Genomic DNA, 20,605 nt, shown 5'->3' with positions numbered 1-20,605 from the left:
ATTTTAATTCCTTTTATAAAGGATGCAAAAACTTCTTATGCAATAAATATGATCACATAGAACTAATCCAAGAGAAACTTTAGGGAGCCCAGGTATCCGTGAGTGAAAATACCATCCACACGTTGCATCGCACTGGTGGCAACTCGAGAAAACGGATAACCGCCCGAACTCACCCTCCGAATTACGGTCCGGACGTCGCAAGACGTACGACTGCGGTAGGCCCGTCCTCTCTCCATTTCGTCCGCATCTCTCACGGGGTGGAAACGTGCCACCGGCAAAACGGGATACTCCCGCACACCGGGTCGGCTTCAATTGAGTTGGAAACTTCGACTAATGGATTCTTTCTTCTGCACTTTTAAATAATGACGAACATTAGCCAAATTAAAACCCGCCGACTGTTTATTCCCCTTCCGCAGTTTCATTGCCAGATTAGACTAGTCTGTTTTCGATATAGACGATGAAATGGACAAATTGCTTCAAATTCGTATTGGTGTTTAAGGTAATTATTTCCCCCCTTCGTCGACAAAGATACCTATAGACATATATTTATTTAAAGGTCGTTTTAAATCTATTTGCAATTATACTATTATTATGTTAATTAAATTAATTAGTCTAATTAGAAATAGAAAAACATAAACGATTAATTTATTCTTATCTTAGTTACTTTCAAATCTTTGAAAATGGAAAGCTGTCTATATATAAATCGCGTGAGTTGAATATCTGAACAATTTCCTTTTAATTCTTAACATAGTTGATAGTTTAATAAACTCGTTATATAAAGTAACTGACAAAAGTGAAACACGAGCATTCAAATGAAATTGAGAAATGCTAAATTAATGTATTTTATATTTCACTGTCATAATAAAATTAAATTAAATATTTTTGAAATTATAATTAATAGCTATTACGTAACGGCAAAAATTTTATTAAAAAACTCGCAGAAATTTCTGCTTCAAATCACACATATTATCAATTTAATACTTATAATTGACATTTTTTGAATATGTATTTTTACATATCTATAAATAAAATTATTTTCTATAGAAAATTTAACGAATTAAACTTTGTAATTTAAATAACCTGTTTTTTTTTGCTCTTTAATTAACCTAGTAAATTTCATGTATGTATTAATTAATTATAAATTAAAATTGTTTAATGTTTTGTGGAAAATTACCGAGTTAAATTGGTACAAACTATATGTTTCTATGTTTCCCTTAATAATGCTTCGTTACAATTAATAAATATGACAGAAAGTTTGTTAAACTCCCGTTCTCAAAAGTTGTGTTTATCTTTCAAAGACAAACTTTAATGACAATACATACACAGAAAAGTTTTCACTGCGTCATATCATGCATATAAGCTGGTCTACTATATTATTAAAGCACAGTAAAATTACAGTAAACAACTATCTACAAAACAATATTCCAAATTGGTTAATTTTGACTATTAGGAATATTTACAGGCTGGATAGACAAATACTGATTAAAGTGAGCAGATTTTTTAAAACGTGTTCTAAAATAGGGGGTCAAAATTTGGGGATGGGTAGGACACATCCAATAATAGAAAAATTCTGAATATATTTTTTAAGTTTTTTGAAATTTACCAGAAATTTTAATGTAATATACCAAGTGTTTCCAAAATAGGTTATCAACATTTGGAACCAGAGAGAACAACCATCAATATTGAAATCTGAAAAATTGTTTTATTCTAATATTCTGGTAACTTTTAGTCCAATCGTGTTTAACTTTGGTATTAATACATTTACCATGATGACACGGTATATGCAGTAGCGTAGATTCTGGGGATGCTCCTTTTTTTCTCGTTGTATTTTCTACGACACTGAATAATTGTCAAAGATTTTCATATTTATTACACAATTTAGAAAAGAGGTACTACTTAATTAATTAAGATTATTAAAGCCGTTTTTGAGATATTCCAGTTTTAATATTTAAAGAAAGTTTGGTTCCGAAATATTATTTAATTTTTATATTATTTCAATTTTAAAAATAGTTTGTTTCATCGACTATTTATAAAAACTAATGTAGTGAACAATTAGTTTTTCGTATTCTAAATATTGTTTTAATGTTTAGAAAAAAAAAAATAAATAAATAAAAAATAAAATAATTAAATAAGTATTATCAAATATCAGTCATCACAACTATCAGTCTCATTTAAGATGTTAAGTAACATTTCTATACCTTTTTTATTTTTTATATTTTTATTGGTTATATAACTTAAAATCTATAAATGTGAACTCATTACCTCTAAAATATTAATGTGATACATAAATGTGATATAATAATTGTTAATATATGTCTAGAATAAATTTTAACATTTTTTCTCTAGAAGTAATTTAACAACCCAAAATTATAAATTTTAGGAAAATTTGATTTTAAAAATTTTTAATTCTGGACACTTAAGTCACTATCTAGTTTAAAATACTCGTAATAACCTAAATTAACCAGTTTATCAGGCATCAACTATATCTAAACAAAAAAAAAAAATAAAAATTCATTCACAAAATTTATTGGAAATTCAAGAAACAAAATTAATTCTGCTAAGAATTTTTGGACGTAGAAATAAAATGTTGGGAAGTATTAAATTTCTATTTCAATAATGAAGTAATCGCTTGACAGGTGAAATTACCTATTAAGACCGTTATCCAACACATCAAAAAACTTATTTACGAACACATCGCGTTCCTTCTATTTTTAGGTGCTCGAGCCTGCCACAACGGAACGTATTATGTTCGGCCCATAAGTTTAAAATGCAGGAACGCCGGGCACGTCTGTGTCATTCTCTTTCTGTTAATTAAGATATTTAGTTCACGCATCGATGTAAAATACCTGCCTGAATTTCGCGAGTCACGCACCAGACCATTTTAAATGGTTCAACTTTGATTGAAACTAATTGTGGGAAACGAAAACTAATTATTACAGTAGACGTAATTTTATCAAAAATCATATTAATATTATAAAAAATTAGGATTAACAAAATATGCACGGATAAGTAATACTATGTGATATAAAAGGAGACAGTAATTCGGTCTTGGTAAATAAGCAAACGGTTGCAATTATTAATGGAAAGAGGATCGCATCCCCATAAATACCGTGAAATATCGGATTTAAATGTCTGACTCGTAAATCGAACAGAGTTTACGTTGAGTCCTTGTAAATAAATTATCCGGAACTTGTTGATGCATTTCCATCCTACGTTCTTGCTGTTAATATCAATTTTATCTGATTTATCGCAAATCGGGGATTTGTGTCGGTAATCCCGGCATAAAAGCGAAACAAATAATCGACTTGATAAGAAAATTATTTATAAATCAATGCAGATTTAGCGTTTTACCAGAAAGTGAAAGATTTAGGTAATTTTAACAATTTGCAGGATTAAGTGGAAAGAAAATTGACGATATTTTTTTCATTCCGTTGCTTCACTACATAACCGGTTTTAACACAAACACAGAGTTGGAAAACGGACTCCGATGTTTGATGGGGTATTAACGAAATTTAATCGATACAAAGATAAATCCCAACTGATATACCGTAATTTGTATTACTTAACCTGCACATCGAACAACGCCAGGGAAACTAATGCACAAAAGATATGAAACAATCATGATAACTTACCTTGTATCTTCCAAGATTACTGACTGTGCACGATAGAATTGCCTCTCGTCCCACAGGTATTGTCAGGTTGTGTATGGGCGTTAAGAATTCCGGTTCGTCGATTATCCGGGCCGTCGACCAATCTTCTGCAATCCAAGTTACCAATATTAGATAAATGTTCGAACTAAAGGGGACAATATAATAAATTTTATTCTTAGGGATTTCCACACCGTTTAAGGCCTATTTATTTGATTTCACTTTAGAAATATGATCACATTTTAAATATAATTTATTTAATATGTGAAAAAAAAAATTTTTTCTTGCTTACCTGAAGTTTTTAACAATATAGAAAATTGTATATAAAACAATTTTAGTGTTATAGTATAGAAAATGACAGACATGTATTTTAGAATTTTGTTTGGCTCAATAATAGGCTCTTAAAATGATAAATTATGAAAGGATGAAAACCTCGTTTATATGGTAAACAATCTATATAAAGCTATATGAATATAAAAAAGTCTTTTAAAACAACGTTTGTATTTCAATCAATTTCAATTAATAAATTAACATTTTTTTATGTTGACATAGCCTGTAATTGGTATTTTATAAATTTACATTAGAAGTCCATTAAACTTTTTCTTTTAAAATTAATTTTTATATAGATAAAAATATGGTAACATATTAAATAAAATAATTTTTCATCTTCATCAAATAGGTAACAACATTAAAAGGTAAGTTACTATAACATTTTTCTGGCAACTTATAGAGCATCAAATCTTTTCAGATCAATTTATTCTAACAAATATTTTGCTAGAGGGGATATTTCTTTTAAATTTGGCACTCCACTAACGTTCTCTTAACATTTTGTTTCACATTTGACTTTTATCCTGTTTTTTAATTTAGAAACATTTTAAAAATATATTTAAAGAAATCTTCAAAATTGGTTAGGCTGGGGCTTTAGTGTATATAACATAATAACATTTATAACATTTATAAAAACTTTAAAATATGGTGGATGCGACATAGTTTAATTAATAAAATAAAATTTATTGGATGCTCATGTCCTGAGGCTGTATAATAAAAGAAAAAATATTTGAAATTTTTAATAATTATTAATTTACAAAAAGTTTATATTCACAATATTTATAATTCACAATATGCATATTTTTAGTTGGATGCCTAACAAATAGTAAAATACTATCTAAAATCATTTTAGTGTTTCGTTTTAATTCAAAATAATTATTATTATATAATTAAGTAGTCATAAAAAATGAACCTTTTATGATTTGTTATCAAAACATTATATGACAGATTTGTAAAACTCAAAGAAATATTATGTCAGGTTAAAGGAAGTAATAATAAAATGTTGACAATCTGGGAACATGCAAATAAATGACAAACTTACATTGGAATCCGCAATTCAAAATATTAAAGTATTTTAAATTATTTTTATCGAACGTTGGGAAGATAACAAAAGAAACAAACATCACAACAACCGCGTATGTATAAATTCACAAACAAATACTTTTATTTGGCTGTTAAATACATAATTATTTGTCAGTCGATTAAGATAAGTTAAATGATTAAGATACTAATACAATTGAGAGTTTTGACTCAACGATTACTTAATTGATACTTTATTAGTAGTAACTAAGTCAAAATTTCATTTTCAATTATGAATAAACATAAAGTGGGTATATTATAAAGGCGGAGCGAATGAGGTTGGCAACATTCCGTTTTATAATTGAAAATTATGTATTCAAATAAGACCAGTTTTATTCATAAGCTATTCAGCTACGAAGATTATGTTTTTCGAACAGCTTGTCATAGAAGGACCATCTTTTGATCGACTCCCGTTCAATAGATTCACTGGCAGTCTTACTTCCCAATTTGTATTCATCCGTCTGCTCATTTTAAATGCAATTTTCAGGTGATAATTTACCGCTGCTTTCGTTTTCAATCAACTGCGTTATTGATGACTACCTTTTTATATCAAGTAAATATAATATAAAATTGGTTTAGACGTTAATGTAAAAGTTATGTACACCTTCAAATATTCGAAATAATTATTTATGGTAATGCTCTGTTTGTACTGACACATTAATTTCCCCAGACAGAGAGATTTCAATTAATAAAATCCACTGTACCGTACAATTAGGGGGAATTGCTTATTCGTGTGATTGAAACTGTTATACCAACTCTATTCCTTTTTATTGGTCCTCAGTGTATGGCCGCCATTCCCAATAAAGCAGACGCGTATAGTTTTAGTTGTCGGTGATGGCAGGAGTTTCTCACCCTGCAGGAGTAATTTAATATCAAACGAACCATCCAATTATTGAAAGGGGTATAGCACAATACGTTTCTGATTGACAAACATATCACGGCGCCAAAACACTAAACGTAAACTGGCAATCGGCGGTTGTAGTCGATTCAGTATGTATCGTGTTAAATTATATTGATACTGAAGTACTCGTTATAAAGTTAAACATAACTAACTTGGAAAATTTGTTTTAAGGAGTTCAAGTAGCTTTTTATTTTCAAATTTTAAACGAACTGCAATAATAAGTTTTCCGTTCCTTCAAAGTCTTGAATTTTTCGCATTATAAAATTTAACACTCTACCTTTTGTAAAAGTTTATTAGTTTATTTTTAATAATTTCAAGTTACTATTTCCCACATATTTTCAACTTCATACACATGCTACAAAAGAACATAAAATTTCATGTAACCTAGGGTAATTTTAATAATGAATATATAGAAATATTTCACATGTGAAGACACGTGCCCCTAAAAATCTATTTACGTGCATGCAGGAGCAAAATCCAATGTATGTAACCACAAATACTTTTAATATTATTAAAAATTTTCATTAAAATATTTTATATTTCTATAATGGCATCATTAAAATGAACAAAATTAAAATAATATAAATATTTTTGATAATTTATTTGAGATTTATATAAATATGAATATATGTAACCTCGATAAAAATCGCATTATGCCACTGACATTTATATTTTAGTATGTAACACATATTTTATTTTTAAATTTATACTTCTTTTTAATTAAAAACTTTCTTTGTACGTGGAGGATTATTGTATCGTAACCTGAATGAATGTTACGATGTTATTAAAACTCCAGTATCCGCCAGCATTATAAAGGATATAACTCCGAATTGTTACGTTGTACTATAAAAATGTAATAAATTAAAAAAATATATAAATTTTACCTTCACTAAAGATGCAAGTTGCTGAATAAATGCTTGCGAATTTTAAATGGAATGTTTTAAAATTGTCAGTGAATTTATTTCAGAATATTTTGTTTAGTTTATAAAGTAAATTCGTCAACTTAAAAAAAGCAACGGGGAATAAAATGGGGAATAATATTTATTTTGCTGTTGCTTTTGAAGTTTTGTGAAAAACACGTTCCATAAAATACACTTCAAAAGAAATTATTGAAATGCTAATAATATCGTCCAAACAACTACCCCTATAAAATAAAATTGAATGAAACGATCCTTCCTGGAAAAGCCAAACAATAGATATTCCATATTTTAACATTTTTTTGGCGCAATTAATTTGCCGAAATATGTCATAAAATGACACATTTCAGTGTTCGCATATTTTCGACGATATTTTTTATGATGGCGTTACACGGAATGGGCCAGTATAGATGTTTTCGGGATTTATATGTTGAACATTCTTTTACATCTCACTCTCTTCAGGTTTTTTATTACTGGCGGAAAATGTGCCGTGTTTTATCTGTTGCAACAAAAATAATAAAGGCAGTTTCAAACAGCGTCACTGTTAAAACGAAATAAACCAAAATACGGAAAACATTTTTGAAACTTCCATTAATATTTTATTAGTGTCGAAATTGATAAAATTCTTTCGTATTCAAGTTGGATTATTAATGCATATCTTTACGTCAGTGAATTTTGATAATTTATACATAATAAAAAATATTAGTTCTATGAAAGTTGAAGAGCGCTCTATAAAAAAACTTTGTTGGCATACAGAGAATAAGGTGGAAGTTACTGCTAAAATCTTGAAAGGTTGACAGTGCCATTTTACGATGTTTACAGGTGCGCCATTGGTAATGTTACAGTTCATTTGCCCTGTGTATATTGCCGAATCACATTTCCTACACGGATATACATCTACATAGAGCACTTGCAGAAAAAGCCTCTTATTTTTCTTGCGTTTGATTGCGCACTAAAACTGAAACATGACAATATTTTACGATGTGTCGCAAACAACTTTGGAGCTTTTTTAATAATCTTTGTACGTGTCACATTTCTGCATTTACTTTTCCCCTGATTTGATACTAAGTTTTGCATTATATTCCTACATTAAACTAATTCAAAATAATGTTAATTATTACACGTTAATTAAATGGTACCTTTAATTAACTATTATTGGAATTAACAACAATAATGGTAGCATTCTACTTAGGCTTTTAATGACGGGTTGAATCTCTGTATTAATATCATAAAGCTAATAATAATTTGGTATAATTATAATTCATTAGTGTTATATTAATAAATTCTATTTTATGCATGTTTATTAATTATTTATTATGTTATCTAATTAGTTCAGTTGACATAATTATTATTTGAATTTACATTTAATTAGTTGATTGAAGTGAACAATAATACTACTTTAGTACATTAAAATATGAATTAACATTTAATATTAATATTTGTATGTACATAATTTTTCAGATATAATTAAATTTCTAATTTTAAGATATAAAAGTAATAAAATTACATTACACTCATGTTTAATTACAGTTATATGATTCAACAAAATTGGTTGGGTGGAAAATTCAGTGAATATTTTATTTATTTTGTATGAGTTTAAATATATATAATTTTATTAAATATTAATTTCCAACAAGAACTTGGTTTCCAATATACCTTTACCTCACGACAATAGGGAAAGGTTTCCGGGTATTCGACAATATTCGTAGTTTTTGGAATCTCTGTCCTTAGCTTCAACGTAAACTTTCTTAAAAGTCAATAACTGAGTAGAACCTGTTCACGAAGCATGTAATTTGCCATTGCCAATAAGTCAACCCCCAGCTATTTATAAGCTGGCTATATTATTCAATAGCGACGAATCCGATCTCGAAATTTATATTATTGCGTCCTTTAGAAGAATTACTTGGAGTCTTGGAGACAATTTATTGTTAGAGCTACAAATATACTTTGTATATTTACTCAATTATTCTTTTATATTATTCCAATCTGTTTTTAGCATATAAACAAAATTATACTTTTTAGAAAACGGTGTATCATTTAAAAAATCATTTTCTTTTTTGTAAAAATCTTTAAATTATAAACATTACAAATTACAGTATCGGACAAAATTAAAGTGACTTTCTTTTTATTTAGTATGGCGTCTAATATGTTACGATACATAAAACGATCCATTTTGTCTTCTATTTTGTGAATGGGGTCCATTCCGTAAGAGGAAAAAGAACCCCAAACCATAACATTGCCACCTCCATGTTTAAAAGTTGTAACATATTTTGGATGAAGTCTACTATTTTTAGAGTGATGAACAAACTGTCTACTATCTACTATTAAACTATCTACTATAGTACTATTAAACTTTGATTCGTCCGAAAATAGTACTTTTTTCCAATCTCTTGCTATCCAGTTTCTTTGAAACTGAAAGGTTTTTTACTGAATGTCCTCCTGACATCCCTGCCTCCACTAACTGACGCTGAATTGTTATCGAACTAATTGATATGTCTCCTAAATCTCCTATCTCTCCTATCTTAAAATTTGAGTTGCGTACATCCTTGGATTTTTTCTAATAAGCATGTTTATGCGACGATCTAAAGCTCTGGAGGTTTTTCTGTTCCGCCCACCTCATTTTCGATTCTCCACACTTCCATTAACTCGAAACCTCTTAATTGTTTTTGATACCATTTATTTTGATATAAGAAACTGTTCGCTTATAACTTTTTGCAATCTTCCTGAATTATAGGTCACAATAATTTTATTTTTTAAATTGTTTGACCAATGTTGATCACGTGACATTCTTAATGTAAACACATTTTTCATATATGAAAGACATAAATGGCACTGAAAAATACTCAAGTCGCTTAATTTTGTAGCGTATATTTTTTATTTTTTAGAAATAATTGAATAAAAACAGTTTTTCTACTACTGAACGTGAAAAATGTGTAAGACATATATGAACTAAGAGAAATAAAGTAGCGGACATAAATAAATGTTTTATAGTTGAGTTTTTAAACATTTTATTTAATATTTAAGATTGATAAGATTGTTAATTGTTATTGTTTTTAAAATTTGTACACAATTCGACATTAATTCATTTAATAATACTATTTACTTCTTGATAGTTTGATATCACAAGTATTTACATTGAAAAGTGGTTGAATTGAAGTTGTTTTAAAATATTTTAAGCTTTTAAGTCATTACTAACTACTAATTATTATTATTATTTTTTTTTGAAAGGATAAACTCCAATAATTTCAAAATCTTTGTGATAAGTATTTTTTAAATAAATACTTTATGCACATATTCTGAAATACGTAATATTATGCAATATGAACATTCTGTAATAGTCCAACTTCTTTATTTGTCCGGAGCATGGGAGAAGGGTAATATTACTTCTTTCGACAAACAAGAAAGCGAGTATCCATTCCCTTCATCTCAGATATCGAAAACCGCATCGTACAAATCGATCGGGACGAATATAAAGCGGGGCATTAATTTAAATAAAACTCTTTAAGAGATCATAAACCCTTGTACGGAAGGACCTTATAGAAAATAAAATAGCAATCAAAACGATGGAAGCAGCCGGCGGCGGGAGTACATAAAAAAGATTGTCGGATGAAGGATGAAGGCGCGGCATAAAACGTGGCGCGTCCGTTTCTGAAGTGGACGGCTTGCGAGCCGGCCTCGCTTCACCGCAGCAACCGTTGTAAAACGTAGCTCGTAAACGTATGGTCCATGTCCTGAGAGCGACGTTTTCGGATTTTTTATTACACTTATTGACTCCATAAAACATGAACGCATCGGCAAAAAAGGACTGAATTGATTTAGGGAAATTGTGCAGTGGATGAAGCCGAGAGACATGGCCGTTTCAATTAAGATAGCGGAGTTTATTGCCAATTGAACACCGGTGCTGGAAGAGAGGAAGTGTGTTATAAAAATTTTAAAAGGCCATATCTCTACGAATTGCACTCGAAGCCGCACATAACATGCATATGTATGCTGCTTTTATCAGAAGGAAATTTGTTTGTAATTCGATGTGGACTTTTGGAATTACATTTATAGACAACTTTGTAACACGTCATTTTAATATGTCTATTTACATAACAATATATGAGATGATTTACCTAACTAAATCTGATTAGAGTTACGCTTCTATATATCTAATTATATATAAATTATTCATATTGTTGTATTTATTACTCATATTATTTGTCAAACATTTCAAAACATTTAAACTATGCTATTATCATTAGAGAATAAAATTCTGGTGGTTCTATTATAAATAAGAATGTCAATATTAGAATTAGTATTTTAGTTAGCATGTGAATTCTTTTTTAAAAATATTAAATGATATATACAAGGTAACATTTTTATAATTAAAGGATTAATTTAATTGAAAATTTATGCAAATATTGGAATTTATTATTGTAAATATATTCCAATTATTCCAAGTGTATAATTGTATAAATAAAGGTATATAATTGAAAATTAAAACACTGGTAAAATTTATTAATTAATGGATATACATGTATCCATTCTGAATATGAAAAAACATAAAATAATTTTTATTGCGATCATAAAAATATTTATTAATAAATAAAATGTTTATCCAATTTGAATAATATATGACACAGTCATGAATATTTAAATCAAATCCGTAAATAAAATAATAGGAAAACCGTAATTTTAAATAAATTTTAGTCCATCAAACGTGGTGTAAACCAATTACTGATAGGATAATTTATTAAAACATAAACCTTTAATTACAGCATTACTGATATTTAATTTAAATATATTTTACACATGTAAAGCCATTGAGAAACAATTCACATTTTGGATTATTATCACGGTTTCGGGTTTTGTTTAAATGTTTTATGTATTTAAACTGACCGCATAAACATAAACTACCAGATCATTGGTTATTTGGATTTACCGCTTCCAAAATTATGTAGTTTAAAGCTCTTTGTTAAAACAATACCAAAAATTTACATTCAAACGATAAATTTATGAACGAAATCCTTTACCATCAAAATTTACCGAATACACAATGACCGAGGCTAAAGAAGCCGTCTCAACCAAAATTCCTTACAATTCCGAAACATAAATTCTCTGTTGTCTGGCAAAGAAAATAAAACGCTAATTTTCCGACTTATAAATTCTCCGAAAAAACCACTGCATCGAAAAATATGTTTCCAGTTCAGGGGAAAATGAAACCCAATTCTCAAACCGCACGACAAGAATTGGATTTAGATAAGCCTGTCATAAATAAGCATTTTAAAGTGGACGGCAAAACCTCCCCGGCTTTATCTTATTACACTGATTGTGGCCTATTGCTGCTCCGCCTTTCCTTTAAAATAAAACTTATTTTTACCATAAAATAATAATAAAAAATAAATTATTCGACAATTAAACAAAAATAAAATAAAGATTTAGGTCCCTTAAAAAGTTTTTAGTTATTAAAAGTGACAATAGGTTTAAGGACTGTATGTAAGTGACTTGGTGGTTATATAAAAACGTCCGAAATAATTTCTCGAGTCCGTTATTCTTTGCTTCAATCTTGATCAACTTGAAAGTTGTAGAACTTCCTTTTATCCCTAGTCTTTAAAAATGGTTATGGCACAATAGTCCGTCGTAGGACGAATAAAAAAAAAGTAAAGAAATTGAAGTGAACGTAGTAAAGTTGCACAAGGAGGGACTCCCATTAGTTTTGTTTAAATAGAAAAACAGAATGAAAAGTTACTGAACTGGAAAAGGGCACTAGTAAACTTGTGTAAATGATTAATTAAATTACTTAAAAAATTAACGAATGCTTACAGAGTACACTTGGTAAAACAACTTTTTAAATTAATCTTGTTTTTCTCGGACGACTTCATCTTTTGGAACCGAATTAATTAAAAATTCAGTAATTAATGTATACTAAATGGAATTCGCAGTGAGGAAACGGACTTTTGAATATTATTTAATAGGATTTTTGAAGGAAGCGGGACTTTATTACAAGCACCCGCTACGATTTTAAAGAATGAAGTACTTAAATTAAATGAACTTACACGTATTTTAAAAAAAATTAATATCATACCACAAAACATTTGTATTTAATTTTTAATTTAATGTACCAAAAAACGTTTAATTGAAATCACTATTTACTGGGTGCGAAATAGGTGTGAATATACGTAAAATGGACAAGTAAGTATATTTAAAGGATACTAGAGAAAATTAATTTCAATCTGTGTTTTATTATATATGTATAAAATAATAAATATAATTTTTGTGTACATGTATTCAAAATTTAATTTCATACTTAATTATGTCGATTATCGAATAATATCAACATATTAAATCCGCTTATATATCATTAACGGACATCCTCAATATAATTTCCCATTCTGTGCAAGACACAAAGGGAGATTGCCAGTTTGAAGGCGCATCGGTCGTGCAAGTCGGTGGCTTTCGTGTCCGCGGATCGTAGGAGTGATAGAATGTAAACTACGGGCAAAGAGCTACGTATAATGATAAATTCCGACTGCATCTTGTCGGGGCGACTTGATTGAGTATTCATGCAGAACTCAAGTCCCAGGTCACCGGCTCCCTCTGTATTCAACAGAATTCTTTGCGACATCCCTCTTGCTATTGTTGTCATGTGCATGTAAGCAAATAGCAAATCGAAACATGAAAAAAAATCCAACAACTGCCAAGTTCGAGTTTCACATTTAAAAGTGCTTATTGTGTGAACTCGAAAATTACTGATTTTTCAACAGAGAAACATTATACAATGTAAGTTCAATACACCATTTCGATATCAAATCAAAAACTTATATTTAATATAAATTTAATATTTATTTACAGGGTTCAAAATAGCTTTCTCTAAATCTTTTACTAAGGATTTACTTCAAAAATATATACAACATATTTTTAAAATTATTATTTTTAAGATTTACAATACCCATTAAGAATTTTTCTATTTTTTTTTTTTTTGAACTTTGCATATATTTACTAAAAATGACATGGCAAAAAAATAGCAACAATTTTATTTTTACACTATATATTTATTAAATAAAAAAATTAAATATATATTTAATAAATAAAAATATTAAAAATATATTTATTAAATAATACACGACTCTTTAATTTATAACCGCACATCATTTATCTAAATTGATGGTTACTAGTATTATAATCGAGACTTCATGTTGTCCCATAAGTTTTCAGTTAGATTTAGATCCGAACATCGCACTAGCCAATCGAGAACTACGACATGATTATCTTTTAATCTTTAATTTTGAATTAGTTTGGATGCATACTTCGTATCATTATCTCTGGGAAATGATTCTATTACATCTCTTATGATATCTTTATGCATAAACATTTTTGTAATGGTCCTATACCAGGTCAAGAAAGGGAATCTTCCTCCACCGTGTATCAAAAAAGTTTTTATGAAGGATCTAGGCTCTAAACTCTTATATGGGGAACAACGAATGTGTTGTTTATCATCTGATTTATTATATTGGATTTAACACTTCAAAGTACTCTTCACCATAATTTTGAATGATAACTAATACATTTTTGCGCAAACTTTAGATCCGTCCTAGATTTTTTTTATGATACCAATGGTTTCTTTACTGAAGTATATCCTTGAAAGTTTTTTTCTTCCACGTCTATTTATTGTAACAATATGAGCAAAATATTTAGACCTTGATGTTTCATGTTAAATATTATTTCTCTCTTCTTTGGAGTACAATTTTTCTATATTTCCACGGAAAGCGAAGAGTTTGCCTTTCAAAAGACGAAAATTTCGGGTACATTTCGAAATTATTAATATATAACAAAAAAAATCGTCAATAAAATGATGGTTAATAATACTCTTGTCAGTCAGATAGTTATATAGTACTTATACATTATGACTTATGAGATAATATTTCAATTTTTAACTTCCAGATGCGTATATATTATATTATTAATAATTAAGAAATTTTATTGTTTCTCCAAAAAGTTATTACACTTCGAAATCTAACGTCAGTTTTAGTAGTCGCCGAAATAAACCAATTTGGGAGATCCTGTATATAAATATATATTGCTGCTATTGCACTGTACAATAATTAAACAACAATAAATGTTCCTGGGGCATTTCGTGTTTATGGTTAAACATGATAATTACATATTCAGAATTCATATACTATTCTCACGCTATTGTATCTTAAATAAAGATATCCAGGAACACACCGATATATTTCCATCAATACCAAACATTACCATTGCTGTTGATAAACCTACAACCATATTTTTTTATAAATATTAATGTACACATGTGCATAAAATAAATATATTTTATTATTTGCAGTAAAATTTTCATGAAAGGGTGACACGACCCAAATTCGCGTCCAAAAATTTTATTAACAAATATAACGTTATTAAGATTTCAGTTGCAAACAAACAGGAAAAGTTTACATTTGTTTAATTAAGTTCGGAAGGTTTTCAATTTCTATTTACATATACGAAACTTTGTTCGCTAATCCTTAGTTACAATCACGTTTTAATTGCAATTAAGCTTCAATTTCAGATTTTACATAGAACAGTCGCCTCACGCAATCTTAACAAAACAATAATAATGCATACACTAATTATGTCAGACATACGCCAGCCAAACAAGTCAATGTGCTAAATTATTATTATGTATTAAGTTTACTACAAATTAATTCCCCTAGTCATATAACACAAAAAATCGAGTGAATTGTATGTGTCCAATTAGTCACGTCAAGAAATTATTTTTGAGATGGTTGGCCTTTTATGGCGGTAGACCAATTAACGTGAAATAGCTCTTGTAATTTATTTAATATTCGGAATTTTTAATGTATGCATAATAGAAATCTGGTTGCCTTTTAAACCTTTTTCGGCGTGAATTAGATAAATGACTTGGAAAATTATTCTTAAGCAAAAAACGTAACTTTAAATTGGACTGACAAAAGATTCCGATGGGTTTTATGTGGAGCACGCAAGGCGTTGATGAGAATGTTTTTTTATCTTATGACAAAGCAAAAGGGTGTTGTTACCATCATTAGAATTTTTACAATATTTTCGATGTATTCAAAAATATTGCATGACATGAGATTGAAGCAACTGGGTCTAGACAGTCTAGCACGAACAGCTTTGTTATAAAACAACCAACATAAAACATTTTACGTTTTATATAAAGTAACACGAAATGTAATATATTAAATATTTTCACATCAAAATTTGACTCGCTCTCATTGGGAAACAAATAAATTTAGTGGAATTTACCTACATACAAATTGTAATTCTAACACAATAGTTTGCGGTAAAATAAAAGTTGGTTACAAAAGTAATGATCGGTTTTAAAAACAAAATGGATATTAATTTATAAAGCATTTGTGTAAAATTCCATTTTATAGACCACATTTCGCCGCATTTCCCTTCTATGTATAAACCACGCTTTGTTCCTATAAAATATAATCATAATAATTTATTTGGTTTAGTACGTATTAAATAAATCTGTTGGTAAATAAAAGGTCTAATTACCGTTTTATGTTTCATTTTAATAGTACTCATTAACTAACAATACAAAATTACGAGTTTGAGTTTGAAAATCGGATTTTAAGGATAACGATCATTTTGAGTATCGTTTGTTCATTTTTATTATAGTAGGGATATGTCATAATGAAATAAAATAATTAATATTTTATGTTCAAATTTCTATTTAGTTATTTTTCAAATAAAACACAATACATTATTTATATTTAAATCCTAATAAAGGTAAGGTTTTAATTAATTTTAAATAGGATATACAAGAATATATTGTTAAGTAGTAGGGTATAGTAATCAAAGTAATATAGTATATCTTGTTAAAAGTAAAATTTATTTCAAAAGTAGCAAAACCAAGTAGTAAAACGAAAAGCCTCATCGTAAAAGTTTTATAAAATTAGAACACAATCTAGAAACTTTCATGAAAATATTTATTAAAAGTTAACTAACTCATAATTTAAAAATAGTAAGTGAACATTTTATTAAATAAAAACTAGCCATTGGTTTGGCTAAAATTACACTTTTACACTCGTACTAAAATATTATTTTAAATTGGAATAAAAAAAGTTTTTTGAGTATTATTGATATTTATTTTTAAATTAAATTACTTAATATTTATACAATTCAATAGTCCCTGTTGGTAAATGCAATCAAAATTAATGTTAAAATAAATATTCATTTTAAACAAAGTATAATAATAATACCGTGAAAACACAAATTGATAATTAACAAATAATTGTGTAGAATTCATTCAACTTCAATTAACCAAATAACAATTATTATTTTAATTCAAGAATAAATTAATCATTAAAATTGACAATAATTCTCATTTATAAGTTACAAATTTTTTTATGAATTATAATATAAAATTTCATACTTTTAATTTATTCATTTTATATATTTTATCGTTCACAGAAATGTAATTTACATTTATTTCGTTTTCAACTATATTTCTTTCCTAATAATATTCAACATTTTGGTCACGACATGAGCATCATTGTATTTTAATATTATGGATATTAATAACAGGGAATGAAAACACTTTTTTTTGACATTTTTTTGACTTCATTTTCCGAACGTAATAAAACATTATTAATATCATTAATGTAGTCGTGTACACAACATAATAATAAGGTTGAAAAAATTGTTTGAATTTCAATACATGTTTCCTAATTAAGTTCCCGATTGATTTAATTAAATTTGATTTATGAGCTTCCATACTATTAAAATTTTATTGTCATTAGCACAGTCTTAATTAGGAAAGTTTTGGAACATGATTTGCAAAATTTATACAAAGAGTAAATAATATGAGTGCGAATTCATGAGTAAGTAGACCGTCATTCTTATGATTTGAATTTATCGCATCACTTTAAACAGGAATGAGTATTCTAGTCTATCAAGGAAAATATTATTAATTATTAGAATTCACGTTACACCCTATATAGTTCAATTCTCATTTAAATGTAAAATACGGTAAAATTTATAATTTACACTTTTTCATAATTTAATAACAATAAATTGTATTAAACCCAAATACAAGATTAAATATAGACACAGTCCATTCATTTTAGTCCGAATAATTCAATTGTATATTGCAATTGCAATCTGCAGTGATTAACTAAAAAACTCAATTTCTGCGCATTTGACAAATTACAAAGTAACTGAACGTAATTAGGGTATCTAAATTGAATTCAATTAATCCTCGGTATAACTGGCATTGTTTAATGTTTGGTATAATAATCGCTGTTTCGCGCTTAGTATCGAAATTGTCACAATTTGCGATGCGGATTTGAATAACAGGGTTGATTAATGGATTTTATTCTGTGAACATATTTGTTGCGGAGCTGCAGATGCATGTACCAAGTAATCTAATATATGTTAATATATGATTATGTTTATAAAATGTAATTAATAAGTACTATTATTTTAAAATCTAAAGTTTTCTTTGCACCTAATGGAACATTAAGCCAGTGTATTGTTCTGGAACGTTTTATTTAATTCTATACGTTCTAGACAGATCATTAGTTTACACGCCTCACATGAAACTAAATACTCCTCGAGGAGTCGCAAATGAGAAAGCATTCTCTTTTGTTGAATTTTTCGACTCGCTATTAAAATTGTGCGGCAGTTAAATAAAACAGTTTTCAAAAGAACAAAACGAAAATAAAGACCTAATTGTTCACATAATTGTCAAGTATGTTTTTTATTAAAAAAAAATAAATAATTCTACCTTGTTTTGTATTAAAAGGATTTTTTTTTCGCCGTTATGTATGCAAGCAGTTTTTCCCCGTGCATTTGAAAATGTGTCGTTCATGTACAAATTAATTTCCATTAACATTGCCTGTTTTGTATGCGCTGAGTTCGACCGGCGCTTCAAAGTGTGTATTTACGGCAAATTAAATGAACTAACAAGTATTTTATCGTGATTACCTGATAGACGATGTGTATAATCTAACTTACTTTAGCTTGTAGTCGGCATATAGATCTAGATTAGGTCGTTGAGGGCAGGTACAACCATTTAATCGCTTCAAGAACATGTAACCTTCGTTACTGGGTTATCTGATAGATTACTGCTTGCATTGAATAGTTCCGCATCGTTCTCCGGCCGTATGTTAAGCACTATTAGACGTCGGGCCCAAGCTTCACAAAGCTGCCGCCTAGGCCTCCCCATTTTATACCCTTCCCTGATTGATGACCAGTTTTAGCCTTCCTGACATAATCGTTATGACGTTTGACGGTGCAAAGGACACGAATTAATGACCGCACGTTACTGCGTTCTTTCGCTATCATACCAACAAAATATATTTAGTGTATTTGTATTGTAAAAAAATGATTTTGTTGTTTTCGTAAAGAATAAACTGAGTTTAATCGTAATTGGTTTAAATGTGACCTTTGAGTATCAATAATGCCTTGAAAGCTTTCAATCCGATAAGCATGAGAACACTTTAAGAGAAATACTCACAATATATCGTTTCTCAATTATTTGAAAAGAATTTATTAAGTTCTGATTACTTCAATACTCTTTTATTGATTTAAAATTGTTGACCACATCCTTTCAGTGAGTAAGACGACAGAACGAAATTACTTCCAATAGTTCAGAAATTGTCCATAATTTGATTCCTGATAAATGTGACATAAACAATTTAGATTTAAGTTAAAATAAACATTTAGTTTTTTGTTCTGTTGTTTTTTATGCTATATGTGTGGAGCACCACTACCCTCTAAAATACAATTCAGTGAGTGGTCAGAATTTTTTAGTAAATTTATTTGCAGGCACGTCGAGGCTATACGGCTTTAAGACTGAAGGATACAATTACCATTCCTGAAGCCAAATCTATTCAACTTGGAATTAAAGTCAGTGGGGACAACCTAAAGAGGATCTTTTGGTCAATAATTGTGTTGAAGTTTTACTAGTATAATTAATTTTCTTGTTATTTTATTCTTTTTGTTGAATTTTTACTATAGTTATATAATGTATCACTCTATTTTTAATAAAATAACAAGATAATGAATTGTGCATTTATATATTATACCTAACGTTTAATGTAGAGTTAGTTATTTATAGAACTGTAATTTCCTTATTAAATATATTTATAATAATTCCAACAAACGTCGACCTATAAACCCGAACAAATATAGATACTTATAATCGGGTTATAGGAGAATTTAAAAGAATTTGCACCTCCTATAACGAATGAGGCAGATTCGATAATATTTTTTTAACGAAACTGGAAAGTAATGGAAAAGTTTATTCCGATATTCCAACAATAGTTTATATTATATATATTTTTTGTCTACACACTGGCAACTAGATTCTAGATTGTAAGGATTTATTTGACATTTGTTAAAGAATTCTCACCTTTTTTTGAACGTTAATATATTGAAATTTACACAATTTGTGTTTCTAGAACAAGACATAATGGACCAATTGAATGATAATATCTTTTTTTCCAGAAAAAGTATTATCTAAACAACACATTTCTTGATATTAAAAAAAAGTACAAATTTGTCATTAACCACCTCAGGGAAATGTTTGATGTGATATTATTTCTACATTGTATTGTTTACATTTCACGTGGGAATAGTATAATTATCGGATGATAAAATAAAAACAATATTTACTTTGTAATTATATTTGTATTTCCTTCACATATTTACCCAAATTGTTTATTTGATAACGTTTATTTCCGATCTTCATTTAGTGACCT

At 28.3% G+C, this 20,605-nt stretch overlaps 2 protein-coding genes across 3 annotated transcripts in view; both read right to left on the bottom strand.

Annotated features, from left to right (window-relative positions):
• LOC109605622 (protein YIPF5) overlaps positions 1-20,605 on the bottom strand; it is a 459,086-nt gene that overhangs the window by 103,913 nt on the left and 334,568 nt on the right. Inside the window, exon 1 of one of the 2 annotated variants that reach the window (XM_049964467.1) lies at positions 4,186-4,196. The exons of the other annotated variant lie outside the window; for it this stretch is intronic. The gene's annotated coding sequence lies outside the window, so the exon portion shown is untranslated. Of the gene's footprint in view, positions 1-4,185; positions 4,197-20,605 lie in introns of those variants that run through there. 2 annotated transcript variants of the gene reach the window in all.
• Positions 1-20,605, bottom strand: part of LOC109605762 (lachesin-like) — a 166,748-nt gene that overhangs the window by 89,471 nt on the left and 56,672 nt on the right. Inside the window, exon 2 of the mRNA XM_049964656.1 lies at positions 3,633-3,757. Coding sequence (XP_049820613.1) covers positions 3,633-3,757 — 125 coding nt within the window. The remainder of the gene's footprint in view (positions 1-3,632; positions 3,758-20,605) is intronic.

Source organism: Aethina tumida, chromosome 3 (assembly GCF_024364675.1).
Source record: "Aethina tumida isolate Nest 87 chromosome 3, icAetTumi1.1, whole genome shotgun sequence".
Lineage (NCBI taxonomy): Eukaryota > Metazoa > Arthropoda > Insecta > Coleoptera > Nitidulidae > Aethina > Aethina tumida.
Note: the sequence above shows the minus strand (reverse complement) of the source record. Positions and strands in the feature narration are given on the sequence as shown.